The sequence below is a fragment of the Vanessa atalanta genome, chromosome 12, assembly GCF_905147765.1.
Source record: "Vanessa atalanta chromosome 12, ilVanAtal1.2, whole genome shotgun sequence".
NCBI lineage: Eukaryota > Metazoa > Arthropoda > Insecta > Lepidoptera > Nymphalidae > Vanessa > Vanessa atalanta.
Genome location: NC_061882.1, coordinates 6,511,686 through 6,528,015, shown reverse-complemented (window position 1 = coordinate 6,528,015; position 16,330 = coordinate 6,511,686). Strand labels below are relative to the sequence as shown.

At 30.5% G+C, this 16,330-nt stretch overlaps 1 protein-coding gene across 7 annotated transcripts in view; it reads left to right on the top strand.

The window, feature by feature from the left end:
• Nucleotides 1-16,330, top strand: part of LOC125067953 (furin-like protease 1) — a 163,959-nt gene that overhangs the window by 120,546 nt on the left and 27,083 nt on the right. For all 7 annotated transcript variants that reach the window (XM_047676884.1, XM_047676883.1, XM_047676887.1 and 4 more), the window contains exons 3-5: nt 1,528-1,705; nt 3,589-3,734; nt 8,703-8,831. In XM_047676884.1, coding sequence (XP_047532840.1) covers nt 1,528-1,705; nt 3,589-3,734; nt 8,703-8,831 — 453 coding nt within the window. The remainder of the gene's footprint in view (nt 1-1,527; nt 1,706-3,588; nt 3,735-8,702; nt 8,832-16,330) is intronic.

Genomic DNA, 16,330 nt, shown 5'->3' with positions numbered 1-16,330 from the left:
CACATGTGTCAATCTAAGGTTTGGTTATCTTTATTCATTTTTAGTTTAGAATAGGATATGTAATCGTTACTCACTAACTTTATTTTATTTTTAATGGCTTGTTGCTATTTCTCTACTAAGTTTTTAGTTTTGAAGTAACAGATACAACAAATATAGACGTATTAAATATTCGCTTCCGTATGTAAATTTAAAAAGAACAACAGTTTGATTTAGATCAAATAGATTGAATTGTAGTTCAGTGTAGGAAATTATTTAATAGCAAGCAGAGCTAATGATGAATTAATGGACATAGAGCAACTAACTCGCAGTTTATCAATATATTGTTATGGAATCTAAGGAGTCAATGCCCTTGTTCATGTGGTTTTGACAATATTCAAATATGTCGATCAAATCAATATGCATGTACCGTATCGTAGGCCTAAAGGACGTTATTATAAATTAGTTTTATTTAAGCCCGGCTTTTATCCACACGTACAAAATTAATTGTGACATAAATAGCATTGTATGCCACAGATTAAATTTTCAAAAATACATTTAATTATTTTCACGTATGTTACGTCACTTGTGTCTGAACTGTAAGCTGTCTAGTACGTATAAATTAAGGTAGATTAAAAATGCTCTTAATTAACGCATTTCGAGTGAAACCGAATTATTGAGTTTGGCGCATGTTTGTATAATGAACACTTTTTGTCGAGGATATTTTTTCCGAAATCTCGTTTTATTTTCCGATTTTGCTTATTTGAACTGTTCTATATATTATGTATATAGACATTTGGGCAATATAACGTGGTTTATTTGTTGCCTCCAGTGAAATCGGTGTATTTTTTCGTTAGTGATTTAGTTGTCTATCTAGTGGGTCTAATGGCTAGTTGAACCTCGGGTTGGGCCATACGGGAGAGTGAGGGAATATAGAAAGACCGCTGTGGCTGAAATCGGTCAGCAGGGCATCATTCAAAATCATCATCATCTATAACGTCTTTTGTTGGATCCATATCATAAAAAAAAGTTATGCAGTAAGATTTTTTAAATATTTCACCACTGCTAAGGTCTCATATACTTTTGAGACGACGGGATCAATATGAGATGGCCCAGTGGTGGTGCCCAGAACGCGTGCATCTTAACCGATGATTTCGGGTTCAAACCCAGGCAGGCACCACTGAAATTTCATGTGCTTAATTTGTGTTTATAATTCATCTCGTGCTCGGCGGTGAAGGAAAACATCGTGAGGAAACCTGCATGTGTGTGCAATTTCAACGAAATTCAGCCACATGTGTATTCCGCCAACCCGCATTGGAGCAGCGTGGTGGAATATGCTCCAAACCTTCTCCTAAAGGGAGAGGAGGCCTTTATCCCAGCAGTGGGACATTTACGGGCTGCTTATGTATGTTATGTATGTATGGATCAATATATTAATTTAGCCCAAAATATATAAGTAAAGAAAAGTTTACCATCCTACACTTTCAGAGTAAAAACTAGATGTCATACCAAATTTCACGGAAAGCAATAAATTATTCTTTTTCTTTCCAGATATTCGAAAATCACTATCACTTTCATCACAACTCATTAGCGAAGCGGTCTCTAACGCCTGCGCACGAACATCACGACCGATTGCAGGGAGACGAACGTGTGCAATGGGCAAAGCAACAGAAGATCCTATCGAGGAAGAAAAGGGATTTTCAACCTTTACCAGACATCTCCAGTACAGGCAAGTGTTATATTTCTCATTTATTAGTACTCTTTGTTTACGTGCGTTTGCTTATTACAATACTAGCTGTTGTCCATGGCTTTGCTCGCGTGGAAGTTGTATATATTTATAGATTAACTTAAAATGTTACGTTAATTTAAGATCTCTTTGTATACCACATTGGTGTTTATTTCACCCCTTAGGGTAGAATATTAAAAACATTTAAATATTTAAACACTCATATTTAATCAGGATCCCAAAAGGAAAGTTTCATGTTTCTAACTTAAAAAATGACGGACTTCCATACAAACTTTCACCCCTTTAGGGGTAGAATTCCCAAAATTATTTCCTTATTGGGTGTCTACTCGATTAAACGACCCTACTCACTAAATTTCATGGGCCTAACTTTAATAGTTTACGCTCGGTGATGATGAATCACTCAGTCAGGACATGTTATTTTATAAGTAAAGATAATTACCGAAGTCAAATTCAAGTTCTTTTTGAGAACAAAACGCCTTATTACAATAATTTAATTATTAATTTCTTAAGAACATTTTATTATTTGATTACAATCGTTACACAATTACTACCTTTTTCGTTTTAATGTATAGATATAGTTCCTACGTCCAACGGTCCAAGTTTAAATAACAGACATTTAACAGATATGAAATCAAATTTACCTAGCTAGTTATATAAATCTTAATCATTTAATTATATTATAATATATATAAGTATGTCTTTCGTTAGTTTAATTTATACCCTTATAGATGGTATGTGAAACTGTTAATCAAATACGATAGATTAACATCTCCGCCAATTATGTGTAAGTTTCCTTTGTTTAAAGCCACCTATTGAGATAGTCCGTATTAACACTCTCGAAACTAAACGCAGAACACGACTATGAAATGTCGTCAAATGTTACTATGAATTTTAGAATCAAAAAATAATTTCACAAGTGAGATACGAAGTGATCTTATTTTGTATACTTAGAACTAACATTTCACTTTAATTGTTTGTGCAATAATGTTTCATTTATAATACATTCAGTTTTTACAGTGAAGCTGTAAGGACAAATATAATCAAAATACATCATAGAAGTCGATTGTTATAAGTCCGATTATATATTTTTATTATATATCAAATAAATAATATAATTCCCGTAGAATCAAAAACATTTATTAAGCTAAGGTTTTTAGAACATCGAGTGTCAAGTGTTTTTTTTTTTTTTATATTAACCAAATTAGATTACCATTAGATAGTTGATTATTGGTCAATTATATAAAAATACATTTCTTCAGATACAGATTTTTAGCAAACTTGTGAATAAAAAGCTCTGAAATTTATGAAATAATTGAATAAGGTTGCACAAGACTCGTCTATAAATGAATTCCCTTGACCTTTTCACCTGCTCTATAGAAGCTTTTTAACTTATTTCAATGTCATCTCGTAAAATATTCCTTTATAGTTTTTATTTGATTTTCAAACGCTTTATTTCTAACTAAATCGAAATTAAAACATTTTATTTATTATTATATTTTTAAAGTGAGTGACTCAGTGTAACTACACGTATTGGGGACATAATATCTTAATTCCCAAGGTTGGCGTATTTGCGATATCAGTGATGGTTAATATTTTACAGTGGCAATGAGTATATGCGGCGAAGATCACAAATCGTCAAGTGGCCCGTCTTATCAGCCAGCTACCTAATTTGAATAATAATAAAAATAAATTGTACCCATAAAATGACGTTCCAAATGAGAGCTTCTTAGTTTATATTGAATGAACTTCAATCATTAATTTATACAACAGCACTTTTTCACAGAGGCCTATTTACGTACAATGTAGCCCAGGCACGCAAATTAACAATATAGAGTTTAACTTCATTAGAGTATAATTTGTTATAGCTGAAACAAAAGCATCGGGCGCGCCCTCCATGAAAAGAGAAGCGGGGTCGAAACGTGAACTGCACTCAAGAGTGAAAGGAAGGCCGCGCTCCGCCGATTCCAAGTTCCAATTAAACGATCCCAAGTGGCCTCATATGTGGTACCTGGTATGTTGCTATTTATTTCACTATTCATGAATTCCCAACTGTTTCTATTTATTGAGCCGATGTAGCCTAATGGATAGAATATCCATCGAAAATGGTAATAAATATTCGGTAAGTACTGCTTTTACAGTGAAAGAAAACATCGATGAAAGAACGCATCGTGTCGTGAAACCAGCATGTCTTTGAAATTTTCTGATATAATGTGATGATCTACCAGCCGGCAGTGAAGCCCCGTGGTGAAATAAGTTCCGAATTATTCTCTATCACCAAAAAATAATTCCACCCAACATGAGTATTTAAAGGAATATTGGTCTATATTTTCTCCATTAAGGAGAAATCTGGAAGCATTATTACATTTAGTCTGTATATATTATCTGTTTTATATTTAAGATTAATTACATTTACCTATTGTGTCAAGAAGTCACATTTGAATTTGACTTGAGTTTGATTTTGAATTGAGTTAACATTGAAGAATCTGTGTCCTGTCCGTATAACTAAAAGCCATAAAACTAAGAATTGAATCGAACATCACCTACAGTTTATTGCCTTTCACCGATTTTGAAAAATGATTTTTACTTTAATCTTAGAAGTTTATATTAACGTAAAAATTTCAACAATAATAATCAAAATAAAATAATTAAGGTATAAATAAAATATAATCATAAAATTATAAAATGTGGCCAGGAAATTTCTAAGAAATATTTTTTTATGAGATATTTTATCCGTAGTAAGATTTCGCTACATTTAATCTTGATTGAAAAGCGATAAGGGATTACGGAATGATGCCAACTTCTAATTAACGATCCCGAGCGGCCAGGTGTGCTATGGATATTTATTTAAATTGAAACGTGCAATATTTTATCCTACTCTAACTGTCATAGGATTCATATGTAAGAATGGAATGCCTATATATATTTTTTTAATATTTTATCTCCATTAATAAATATTGTGCTAGTTCTATTTCACTTGGAATTCGTAAGTCCGGAGTTGTTTATTGTTTATCTCTTGAACTATTTTTAATAATTCCTTATATTTAAATTAGTTGTCAAGAATTTAAAAATGGAACGCCGACATCTTTATTTAAAAATGGAACAGTAATATTATTTAGCACTGATAGAATTATAATGTATGTGTAGATAATCGACTTTCACATCACCCATATCGTAGGATCATTACATCTTAATTTTCCCTTTACCAGGCGCCTTGTCTCGACTAATAGCTAATTTTCTGCCTTATTATCTCTTGATGAGAGTATTCTACGCTCTTTGGCGCATGTTTGAGACTCGTTACAAGGTCTTATATGTGCCAAGTATGCTTAAAACGTCAGGTTAGTAAATTGATAATTAGATCCTAGTCGAACATCATGTTCTTTTGAAAACATATTAATATTGTTATGTCCGTATTAACTGTAGCTTGGTGTTCTATCCTATCCTATATCTTACACAAAGAATGTATATTCAAATCTGGCCACGCTCCACTAACTCTCGACATGATTAATTTGTGTTTATATAAATGATGCCGTATTGGCAGCAAAGTTTTTCTTCCGTTGTGAGGAAACCTGCACGTGACGGATGAGATTATATAATATTTAACAATGTGCAGTGGAATAGGGTGTGAAATAAGATCGTAATACATATGTTTATAAGGTTGAGGAGTCCTTGCCTTGGCATTCTATTAAAAATTCAAAAAAAAAAAAGTTATTCTGTAGGGTTTGAACAATAATTACAAATATATTTTTACTGAGCGAATTTTCGAATAAAATGTTATGCATAATTTGATCTTTGATCTATGATTTGACACGAATCAACTCAAACTTTGTTTTTCAGATGAGTTTAGCAATTTTTTTGCCTCTGAAATTTTGTAAACTGCACTGTACTGTAATGCCTTTTTCTATCCTATTTATAGGCGGAATAAATGTCAATACAAAATCATTTCCGATTTGATAAAAAAAAGGTACTGATATATTAAATTTGTAATTTGAATATAGAATAACTGTAGTGCATTTATTTTAAACGTAACTCATAATTGCGATTAGTACCTAATAAAGAAGCGAGACTGTAATATGACATTATCTTTCTAAATGTAAAATCTTTAATAAATTCTAACTAAATCGTTGGCGAAATTGAGTTTACAATAAAATATCTTATTAATTATTTTTTTTTAGTACTTACTACACAACCTAAAATTAGTGTTTTGCTTAGATCACTAAATGTCAAAAAGTTTTATCACCTGGTAAATCTTTTGAGGAAACATATAATGGGTACAAAACATATTTGACACATGCAAGTTTTGTACATGAGAATTCAGAAGTATTCGGTTAAGATTCACGCGCCCCGACTTAGGTCATCTCGGTCGTAAGACGTCTCGTAACAAGCCATATAATAAGAAAAATTAAGTGTCGGATAAAGTTTATGTCCTTAGAATTATCAAGACTTTAACTTTAATCAAAACTTTTCCTCTACGCTCGTAAATTTTAAACTCCAATTTTAAAGTTGAAACTATAAAAAAATATATAATTCTTTAGAGTTTTATACGCTTACTAGCGACCCACCCCGGCTTCGCACGGGTGCAATGTGGGTAATCCCTAAAAGATAGACATATATCATCCCGGACTTTTTTGAAGACCGTTTTAAGGTGTACAATTCTGTAGTACATTATTTTTATCTATCTAGTAGGGTTCAGCCAGCGTTTACAATGTAAGCGAAAAAAATGTATAAATTTACGACATCACATTAGAAACTTTTAAAACTATCAGTGTTACTTAACTATATTGTCTATGTATTATATACAAAAACCTTCCTCTCGAATCACTCTATCTATTTAAAAAAACCGTATCAAAATCCGTTGCGTAGTTTTAAAGATTTCAGCATACAAAGGGACATAGGGACAGAAAAAGCGACTTTGTTTTATACTATGTAAAGAAGATGATGAAATAATGAATGGAAATGGATAAAAACAAATTTCGCGGATACAAATTAAGATAACAGACAAGGACGAACAAGTTCTTCGACTAAATTTTATTACAAAAAATTAATAAAAGTAACTTTAGCCGAAAAATATTAACACAAATATGTTTTCATATATATTTAATATAAGTAACTTAAGTAAACGTTTGATGAGATTTAATTTGAATGAAGTATCAAATTATTATGTTCGGCTCGCTTTTACTAAATTAAAATGAAATCCCTTCTGTGGGAATACAAATGATATTCTTTTTATAAGTTTTGGCCTTGGTGCGATGTCCATTCACCTTTTATTTACTTCAGATATTATTATATTTGTCATCAAAAGTTAAATGGTAGACAATTAAAAAAAATATTTTTTACAATTTATTATTTCACTTAGTATCATATTTAAATTCATCAAGACTGAATAAATTGAAGAATATTTTGAATGGATTTACCGTTTAGTTCTTCAAAATGCCTTTTTTTTTGTTTACAGACCTATTTTAGTTGTAAATTCATTTGATTTTAAATATGGAATATGATCTTATTAAATAATATAATTTGAAATTTGATTTATAAATATAACGCTGTTTTAAAACAACTTTAGTATTTTTACAATTCTTATTTTACATTATATTACAGTAATTGTATATCCATTCTTTTTTTTTTTTTTTGAATAATCACTCTACTTGATAAAAGATGCTCTAATATTCTAGAGAACAGTTAAATATCACGTGTATTAGTCCCATAAAAACTATCAGTAAAGAAATATTTGGAAACGTTCTTATCGACATTTAATATAAAACCTTCAAATTCAATAGTTTTATAATTAAATAGAAGCTGTTCAACAAAACACGCTAGGAAAATATGTAGAGCGTACTTTAATTTGTTTTGCCTGGTTATGAATATGAATTTAATTTCAAAGATGTTGGTATTTTTATAAAAATATAAATCTAAGATTATAAAAAAAATTAGGCTTGCGTTTCCAGCGAAGTACATACTTAACAAATGTGAAATTTGTACCAAATCGAAAAATCACATTCATAATGTCACTTTTGAGTTTTTATGGTATCGAAAATCGTCTATAGGCTGTTTTGACCACTTACCATAAGGTGGCTCATTTGCCCGTACCCATACCAATATCATAAAGCAACATTAAAAAAGTTTCAGTATTAAACCTCAAGCTTTTAACTTAAAGACAAGAATATAAATATTAGGTTGTATCTTTAGAACACGCTTGCAATGAGAATAACACACACAGACGATATAGAAAGAAGTGTTTATCATTCATAAAAATCGTAGACTAATAATTTATATTTATGTTCATTAGGTCTTATTTGTTATGCCTGCATAAAGATTTTCAGAAATATACTTTTTTTTTTAACTTTTATATATCTAGTAAGGTTTAAATAACATTATAATATTGGTAATTTGGGTACGTTAGATTTTTGTTGAAATTTGATTTGAACGGTGTCTAAAACCACGAAAAGCAATAATATATCTTAATCTAATACACGACGAAATTCCATAAAATATATGTGATGAATATAATATATAAACACGAATGTAGCGTATCAATTTGTAGTACATAAGTCGTGAATATATTAAGTTCTGACAAAATCTGTTCAGAAAGAAAGCAATGTATAAATATATGAGTAATCCGCAATTGAAGACAAAACGAAGTTCCAATTACATTTGAAACGAAATGAAAAGGGGAGACCGTATAGGTTACACGACATTTCTTATTAAAAATCATTTAATATTCAAATATATATTATTCAAGTTCAGTACAGACACATTTGAATCGTCATTATGAAAGATAAGTTAAATGTTGAGATACAACCGGTTCGTAGAAATATATGTAGGTATAATATGATTTCGTTGGTTTATAATACAGACTTTGTAGATGTTTTATAATAAATATTTTGTATGGTTTCAAAATATGATATTTTACTTACACTAACATAACGTTCGTTTTAAGAAACCTTTTTGCTTGCTCATGAAATAACATACATTTTTTTTACAGAACCGTGGTGGCGGCTTGGATATGAACGTGATACCCGCGTGGCGGGAAGGCATTACTGGCAGAGGCGTAGTGGTCACCATCCTTGATGACGGCTTAGAAACTGACCACCCGGATTTAATAGCCAACTATGTAAGTTTATGCCTATATTTGTTCTACAAGATATATTTTTTAATTGACATAAACAAAACCATAATAATTATGACGGGTTGAAATATCCTATTATTTATTTAATAAAAGTAAGGGATATGTCGATATTGTACTGTTGTAAATAAAGTTTTAGATTATTACTATTTTATATTACCGTATTATTAATTTATAGTTACTATGAGTATGGAAAGAACAACACACACACACACGCGAACGCACGCACACAGACTAAACACTGAAAAGTTAAATTGGATGATTTAAATTATAAGACTAATTTAATATAATATTTGATATCGAAATTTTGATTAAAGTTCAAGCAACTATGAACCAGTGATCCTTAATAACAGATCATATCCTATAACAAATAATATCGTGTGGTTTTCGGCAGAGAGGCTTATCCGTAGGTGTTTTTAGAGCTTGGGTATTGTCTTTAAGTATATAACTAATATCATCACTACTTATTGCTTCAGACCAACCGAAAAAAAAAAATCGTACCTGATATATAACAAAAAATTACTCTCGGTGATGTTGCCAATTATTTTAGTTGAGATAGATGAGTTTTTTTATGATATAGTAAGGCGGATGAGCCAAGGTAACCTGATGGTAAGTGCTCACCGCCCATAGACAATAACACTACTGTTCGATGGTAGAATATCTGATAAGCGGGTGGTACCTACCCAGACGGGATAGCACAAAGCACCAAGTGATTATTAATGCGGATTAAAAATTTGTTTAATGAATAGTCTAAATCTTTTTTACTCGAATGTATATAATTCCGGTAAATAGTGGCGTCGAATTATTCTCATATTCCACGGTTATGAATAGATTCCTCGCGTGGCGGGCGTAGTCGCGTTGGCATGCTTTCAAGTTAATATACCGATAACTAATTGGTGCCGCACTTACGTTATTAGCAATAGCGTTAACGATTTCTGATTGACCGCCAAGGGGATTGGCCCTCTGGTGATGGGTTTGTCGATTAATAATTTTATCATTAATAAGAAATCAATCAATCAATAAGAAATTATTCTCAGGTTGTATGCATATTGAGAGTAAATCTTCATAATGAATGATAGAAAATCTGTAAAAAATAATAAAATAAATATATAATTTACGTTTAGGGTTTTCAAATGAAGGCTTTTATATAAGTTTTAAGGCTTTAAAATAATAAAAATATTACTGTGTTAAGGATCTCATAATGTCATACTTAAGTCAAAAAGTTCAACAAATTATGATTAATGGAATAAAGGTCTCTGGATCTTTGCATTAGCATTTTTTTTTTCCTTTATTCCACATGAATAATCCACAAGGATCAATTTTAGGTGTGTTTTTATTTTTAGTATATTTAAGTGATTTCACTTTCTATTTTAAAGGTATTTATGATGTTTTATTGTACGCTGACGATACTTGATTAATATTCAAGATTGTCGGAAAAAACAACTATGATAGCACAATGTTCATTCGTATATTTCGTATGTTATTCAAGGATACCCAATTGGCTCACAGTAAATAATTTAGTTATGCTTAAAAAAAAACAAAACGTGAAGTTTTAATCCCTACAAAATGTTAGAAAACAAAAATAAAATATATATCATTAAACAGTAGTGATGACAGATTCGAAACTTTAGTGAAATCCTCATTAAGTCTCCAACAGGAAAACTCAGCACCACGGTATACGTGGCTAGAAAAGTTAGACAACCACATTATATTGATACTGCTCGACTAGTATATTTAAGTTATTTTCATAGTATTTTGTCTTATATACTGTATTACTTTGGAGTAACACTGTAGATATTTAATTTGTTTTAATTTTATAAGAGAGAACTGTCCGGTCGTATTTATTTTTAATATTGTAACATTTAATCGAGATTGCTTATTTTAACTTAGCAAAAGTATAAGAAATTGTGGGAGCTAAATATATAGCGTCTATCAGCTAAAGTAGACATTCAAAATAATTAATCTTAGTTTTGACTTCGCAAGGCAACATTGCAGAGCATACTCGTGGTTTGAAGTCAAAGGCGTTTGTTTGTATAAATCGTTCTTCGGGCAAGTACTACAGTATTAAATAAATAGGTTGGCGTTCGTACAAGTGACATTTAAGAACAAAGTAGCTTTAGTTTGAAATTGTAGGTTTCGTATTGTTAGTACTGCTTTCGTTTATGACTTGGGAAAATTGAACATGTTTTTTTGTAAACGTTTACTTTTTTCATATACTAAATATTATACTGAGTCTGTAATAAAATTAAATCCACATTTAAATACATATATTTTTGATTCGTAATAAAGTCCTGTATTCCGTGACAACTAGGCGACGTAAGATCAAATTAAAAATCGTACATCTCGTTTTTGTAAGCTCCTCAAACACCGCAGTGTACCTAACGTTTGGGTAATGTCGGATAATCAAAAATAATAGTTGTCCATTAGCATTACATCCTAAACTTGAAACTAGTTTCAATAAACAGGTATTCAATACTTATTGTTGTTTGTATCCCACGTGATTATAGCAAAAGCTGAGGGTGTGTTTCACCGCTTTCAGCAAGATTCACGTACAAAGGCAGTTGAGTTTGAAATTACACGATTCATCTCGTGTGGGGCTTTAATCTCAATGTTGGTTTGGAAAAACGGGTAATTAGGTCAGTGCTATTACGGCTGCATGTGCGATGTTTCGAATCGGCGCATAAGCGTTTCATCTGTGTTATAAGTAGATGAGAATTATACATTAATAAACAATATGAACACTTAAAATGAAAGATCGTTTGATGTGTTATGGCACATATGGGGCCTGAGAGTGTTACTTTACAAATTACCGTCAGCGACAAAGTTTTGATCTTGATATTTGAGTTTGATGTAGCTAATTTGATTTATGTATAGAAATTATTGTATATATTTATGTAGTATATAATTCCGATTTTTTTTATTGTATCTCGGTAACTGTTCTAAAAAATTCAACGACTCAACATTTAAAGTTTTACTTTTTAATTTTCATTCGCTCTCTAGGAAAGACACCTAGTCTTTCTTAAAAAAACTAACCTTTTCGAGCAAATCGCCCAGTTACTTTATTAAATATCCGTAATAATTTCATCAAAAAATACGAAATGGAAATATTAAATTAAAATATTTGAGTAATTGATTAATTAAATTTCAAATTTATGTTGAAAAATTCGGTACAACTCGGTGTCGAAGTTTTTAATTTCAGTAGATCAGAATAATATTGAAGATTCTGAATGATTTACTGATTACATCTTAAAACACAATATGCGTGTAATTTTACGTACATTTCAGGATAAATTTCAAATGAGATATCAATTTCGACAAGATAAAATAATCTTAGAAGAAACAATATAGAAACGACAACAATAATATTGACAGTCTTTATTTATATTTACTTAGTTTATCTTCGCCCTGATTCGGTATTGTTCTATATCAGATTTTACGATTTCTGAAGTAAATTTAATTCAATGTACAGAATGTTTTAAAAGCTGTTTACTGATATTTTACATTAATTCAGGTTGTATCCACAAAATTTAAGACTTGTTAGCAATGTGAAAGGAAGAATTACAGTCCATGATACAGATTCCTTTACCAATTCTCTAATACCAGGTACGCAAAACCTAATACCAGGTTGGAAGAAAATAAGAACACACTGGACTCAAAACTTTTATCGCTAGCTACAAAGAGATGTAGTCATAGACACTAAGCCGGAAGGCTGATGATGATGATGATTCGAGGATTGTACACGTATGAAAACCAGTGGAGCCAAATTTTTAATCTAAACAGCGTTATTTCAATACCAACAAAATTGATAGGACCAAAACTGGAAACACGCAGCAAAGTTAAAGACTAGAGATCTCCTTGACAAAATTTGATATCTGACTTGTCAATTTGAAACTAAAACTTGAGCCATGAAAAAACCCGTCGGTGTAACAGTTATAGTAATAAAGGGCGTTGTGATTATTTGTATCAGAAACTTGGTCACTAAGAGTGCATAAACGCTGAAATATCAATGTCGATGAGATGTTTTTCTGAAGGCATCTTCTAAAGTTCGTCTTTTCCTTGGACTGCATTTCATATGAACATTACATGTTAAAATGAATGAAGATCTAAGATAAACTTTTGTTTGAAGACCTATATGACCTACCTAATGGCAAATTTATTTTTGAAAAGTTGATGAAAACAATCCTAAATTACATCTAACATTATGCTTTCTTGTATATCAACTTATTTCGAGTAGCTATGAGTAGACTAGCTCAGAGCTTTTTATACATTATCGAAGATGTATAAGACTTATCGTTACTACTATAACAATAGTTGATAATTAATGGCTTGGTGCAACATTGTACGTTTTTGAATGGTTAAACTTCCTAAAACATACCTGAGTTTGTTAACCACCGGGTACGTGGTTTACATGGAGACTGCTTCATTTGTGGGCTTTAGTAACTAGCTTATAAGGTCAATGGCCTGGACACAAATCCCGGATCGTGAAATGAGAAGCATATATGATGCATACCCATTGTTCTAAGTGAAGAGTGCACCTGTGCAATATAATATATCGCAATCATTAAGGTTTTACTTGAGACTGGCATAGTTAAAATTTGATCAGGATTGCTTCCTTATTGCATGGAGCTACTCAGTTTTTACAATAATAATTCCTGTTTACTGTCTTCAACCAAAATAAAGGTCAGTACACTTACAGTCATAATAAGCAGACCTTAACTGTTTTTCAAAGGATATTAAAAGTCTCCGAATAGCCGACACAATAGTTGAACAATAGGTATGAATCATATGTGGACCTAATGGGTAAACCACGTTTAAAATAAAACGCGTCAAGTACCTCCTATGTGGGATAACGTCACAACCTGTGCACAATATGGGGAACACAAGTATAGTAAATCTTAGAATCGCTTTTTCTCAAAAATATTATCTTAGGAGATAACGAGTAAGAATTTTTTTTGTAGAAAATTCCATAAACTACCATTTTTATTTATTTATTTTTTGAGCTCTTTTTATCATAAAAAATAACCGTTTTCTTAAAAATCTGAAAAATCAATTTTTGCGTACTTTGATCTTGCATAAAATTTTGGACACGAGATTAGTGGGGACTTTTCACAATATCATTATAAAAGTATCCCGTACATCCCGTCTAACGGAAATTTATGAAAGGGTACGCTTTTACAGACTCACTAAAAAAAGGACAACAAAAAAGTTTTTTCGTATTCGTTATTAAAATATATATAGGTATAGATGTCACATGTACTTTGCTTTTCTAACATAAATGTCGAAATATTTCTTCTTAATATGAATAAATATAAAATACAAACATTTTCAACCCTAAAAATTTCCTCCGGCCGTTAGAATACACGCTGTAGTACATATCTATTTGTTGGAGGTCTAAAACATATTATGTATAAAGTTTTCATAGTAGCGGCTTTTAAAAATAAACATTATATTTATAGCGGTTTCAAAATGCTTTTTTATTCGAATTTGAAATTAATTATGAAAGAATGGGTGAAATCGATTTTCCTCTGATAACGTTCATAAAAGTAGTACTATATTCTAAATTCATAAAAAAGGCACCAGAGGTCATCTTTCTTCTTGATTAGGAGTTCCTAGAAAAATTATCCTCACGATGTTTTATTACATTGCATTCGTACTTGCCGAGGTAAATTTAAAACACATACAAAATTTAGATTATTTCCGCGTAAGTTATATATTAATCCTATGATAGTGTTTAGTATTTAGAATCAATAAAACACAAATATATATTTTAGGTATAATTATAATACAACAACCCTTAAGTTACTCTGTTTGGTAGTTATCGATCATGTAAACTGCCCTCTATGTAATACAGATGAAGTTGTCTCTCGAGTTCACTGTTTGCATTATCCACTGTTTGTATGGCTAAACAAAGAACGCCTAACCTCTAACGTTTGCCACTGTAAGCTGAATTTAAAAAAAAATATTCGATATGTTATTTATAAGCTTAAAATATTCATTACTAGATGATAATCCGACTTCGATCGGATAAAATAAATAAAACTAAACAAATATAAATATACTAATTACCCCTGCACGAAATTATTCTTTGGAACACACTTTCTGAACGCAATTGTAAACGTCAAACTTGGCTGCTTAACTTGTCATGTCATTGAAATTTAAGCATTTAGTATCTAAATTATCAAAATATCTCGATTATTCGGATTTTGCGAATATAGGTCTATTAAAAAATAATTATTTTTTAACGATCTATAATTGTGAATAGGTTTCGATCGTAGACCTGCACGAAATTATAGATTAAATGAATGTTCATATAGCATTAATATAAGTCTAATTTTGTTTGTGTTTATTTGTTTTCTCGCTTTCATTCGAATTAGATGAAACTTCGTACGGTTATTGTTGGCACTTGTGTGCAAGTTTGTGGTATTAAATAAATAATAAATAAGGCGTCATCTGCGCGCGAGTCGTGTCGTATCCCATAATTGTGTACAAACACCACACGTCTAGCATTAAATAATATTTAATATAATAAATAGCTTTAGGTAATTTCATGTTTTAAAATGTATAAAAGTAGCATTTCAAATGATCAAATGCTTTAAAAGCAATTTTGGGTAAAACTTAATTCGTATACGCGGAACGATTAACGCTACGACGCGAATGTTCTTGATGTAAGTATTCATTAAGTTACTTAGGTTTAGAAAGATACATATGAAAGCTTTCTTTGAACTTTAAAATTTGTAATACTCTAATACGTAGAGTTATAAAAGTTATTGATAAGATTTTTTTTTGCAAATCATTTGTGTCTATAAATGTTTCGTTCACCTTTAGACTTTGACTTTTAACAAAGATGAGAAAAGATAATGTATCCTTTAAATATATAAAAAATGATACCCTTTGTTTTTATTTATTTCTTTATTCTTTTTTTTATTTCTCAATTTTGATATAATCTTTATACTTATATTTTTATGCGAATAATACAAATACGAAAATCACTAATCTTATTGACACGTAAATCTGTCCTTCAAGGAAGATAATTGGTACGCAAAAGATGGTTTATTGAGAAAGTTGTAAATATAAGTAAAAAATATATATATCAGAAGATCTACAGCTAACAAAATGAAACAAGATATAGATTTTATGTACTGTGATAGTCGTCAGTGATAAAATAATTGATTACGATGCTACTCGAAGACAAAAACAAGCATTCAATTAAAATAAAATGACCCCATAATTAAAAATAATATTTTTTTTGAGAATAATACATATATATATATATATATAATAAAACTTTTATATAGAAGATTATAAAAAAATACTAGTTTTACATAAAACGTTTTAGATGCGGGGAAATGAAGTCTAATATATTTACTTAGTTTTCCAACCTTCTAAGCCGGCGTTATTTCAACTTGTATAAAATGTGACACTTAAAAACTTAGCTCGTGAACACTTGGCTTACTTTTTAAACGTTTTATTTTAAAATATTAAGTATG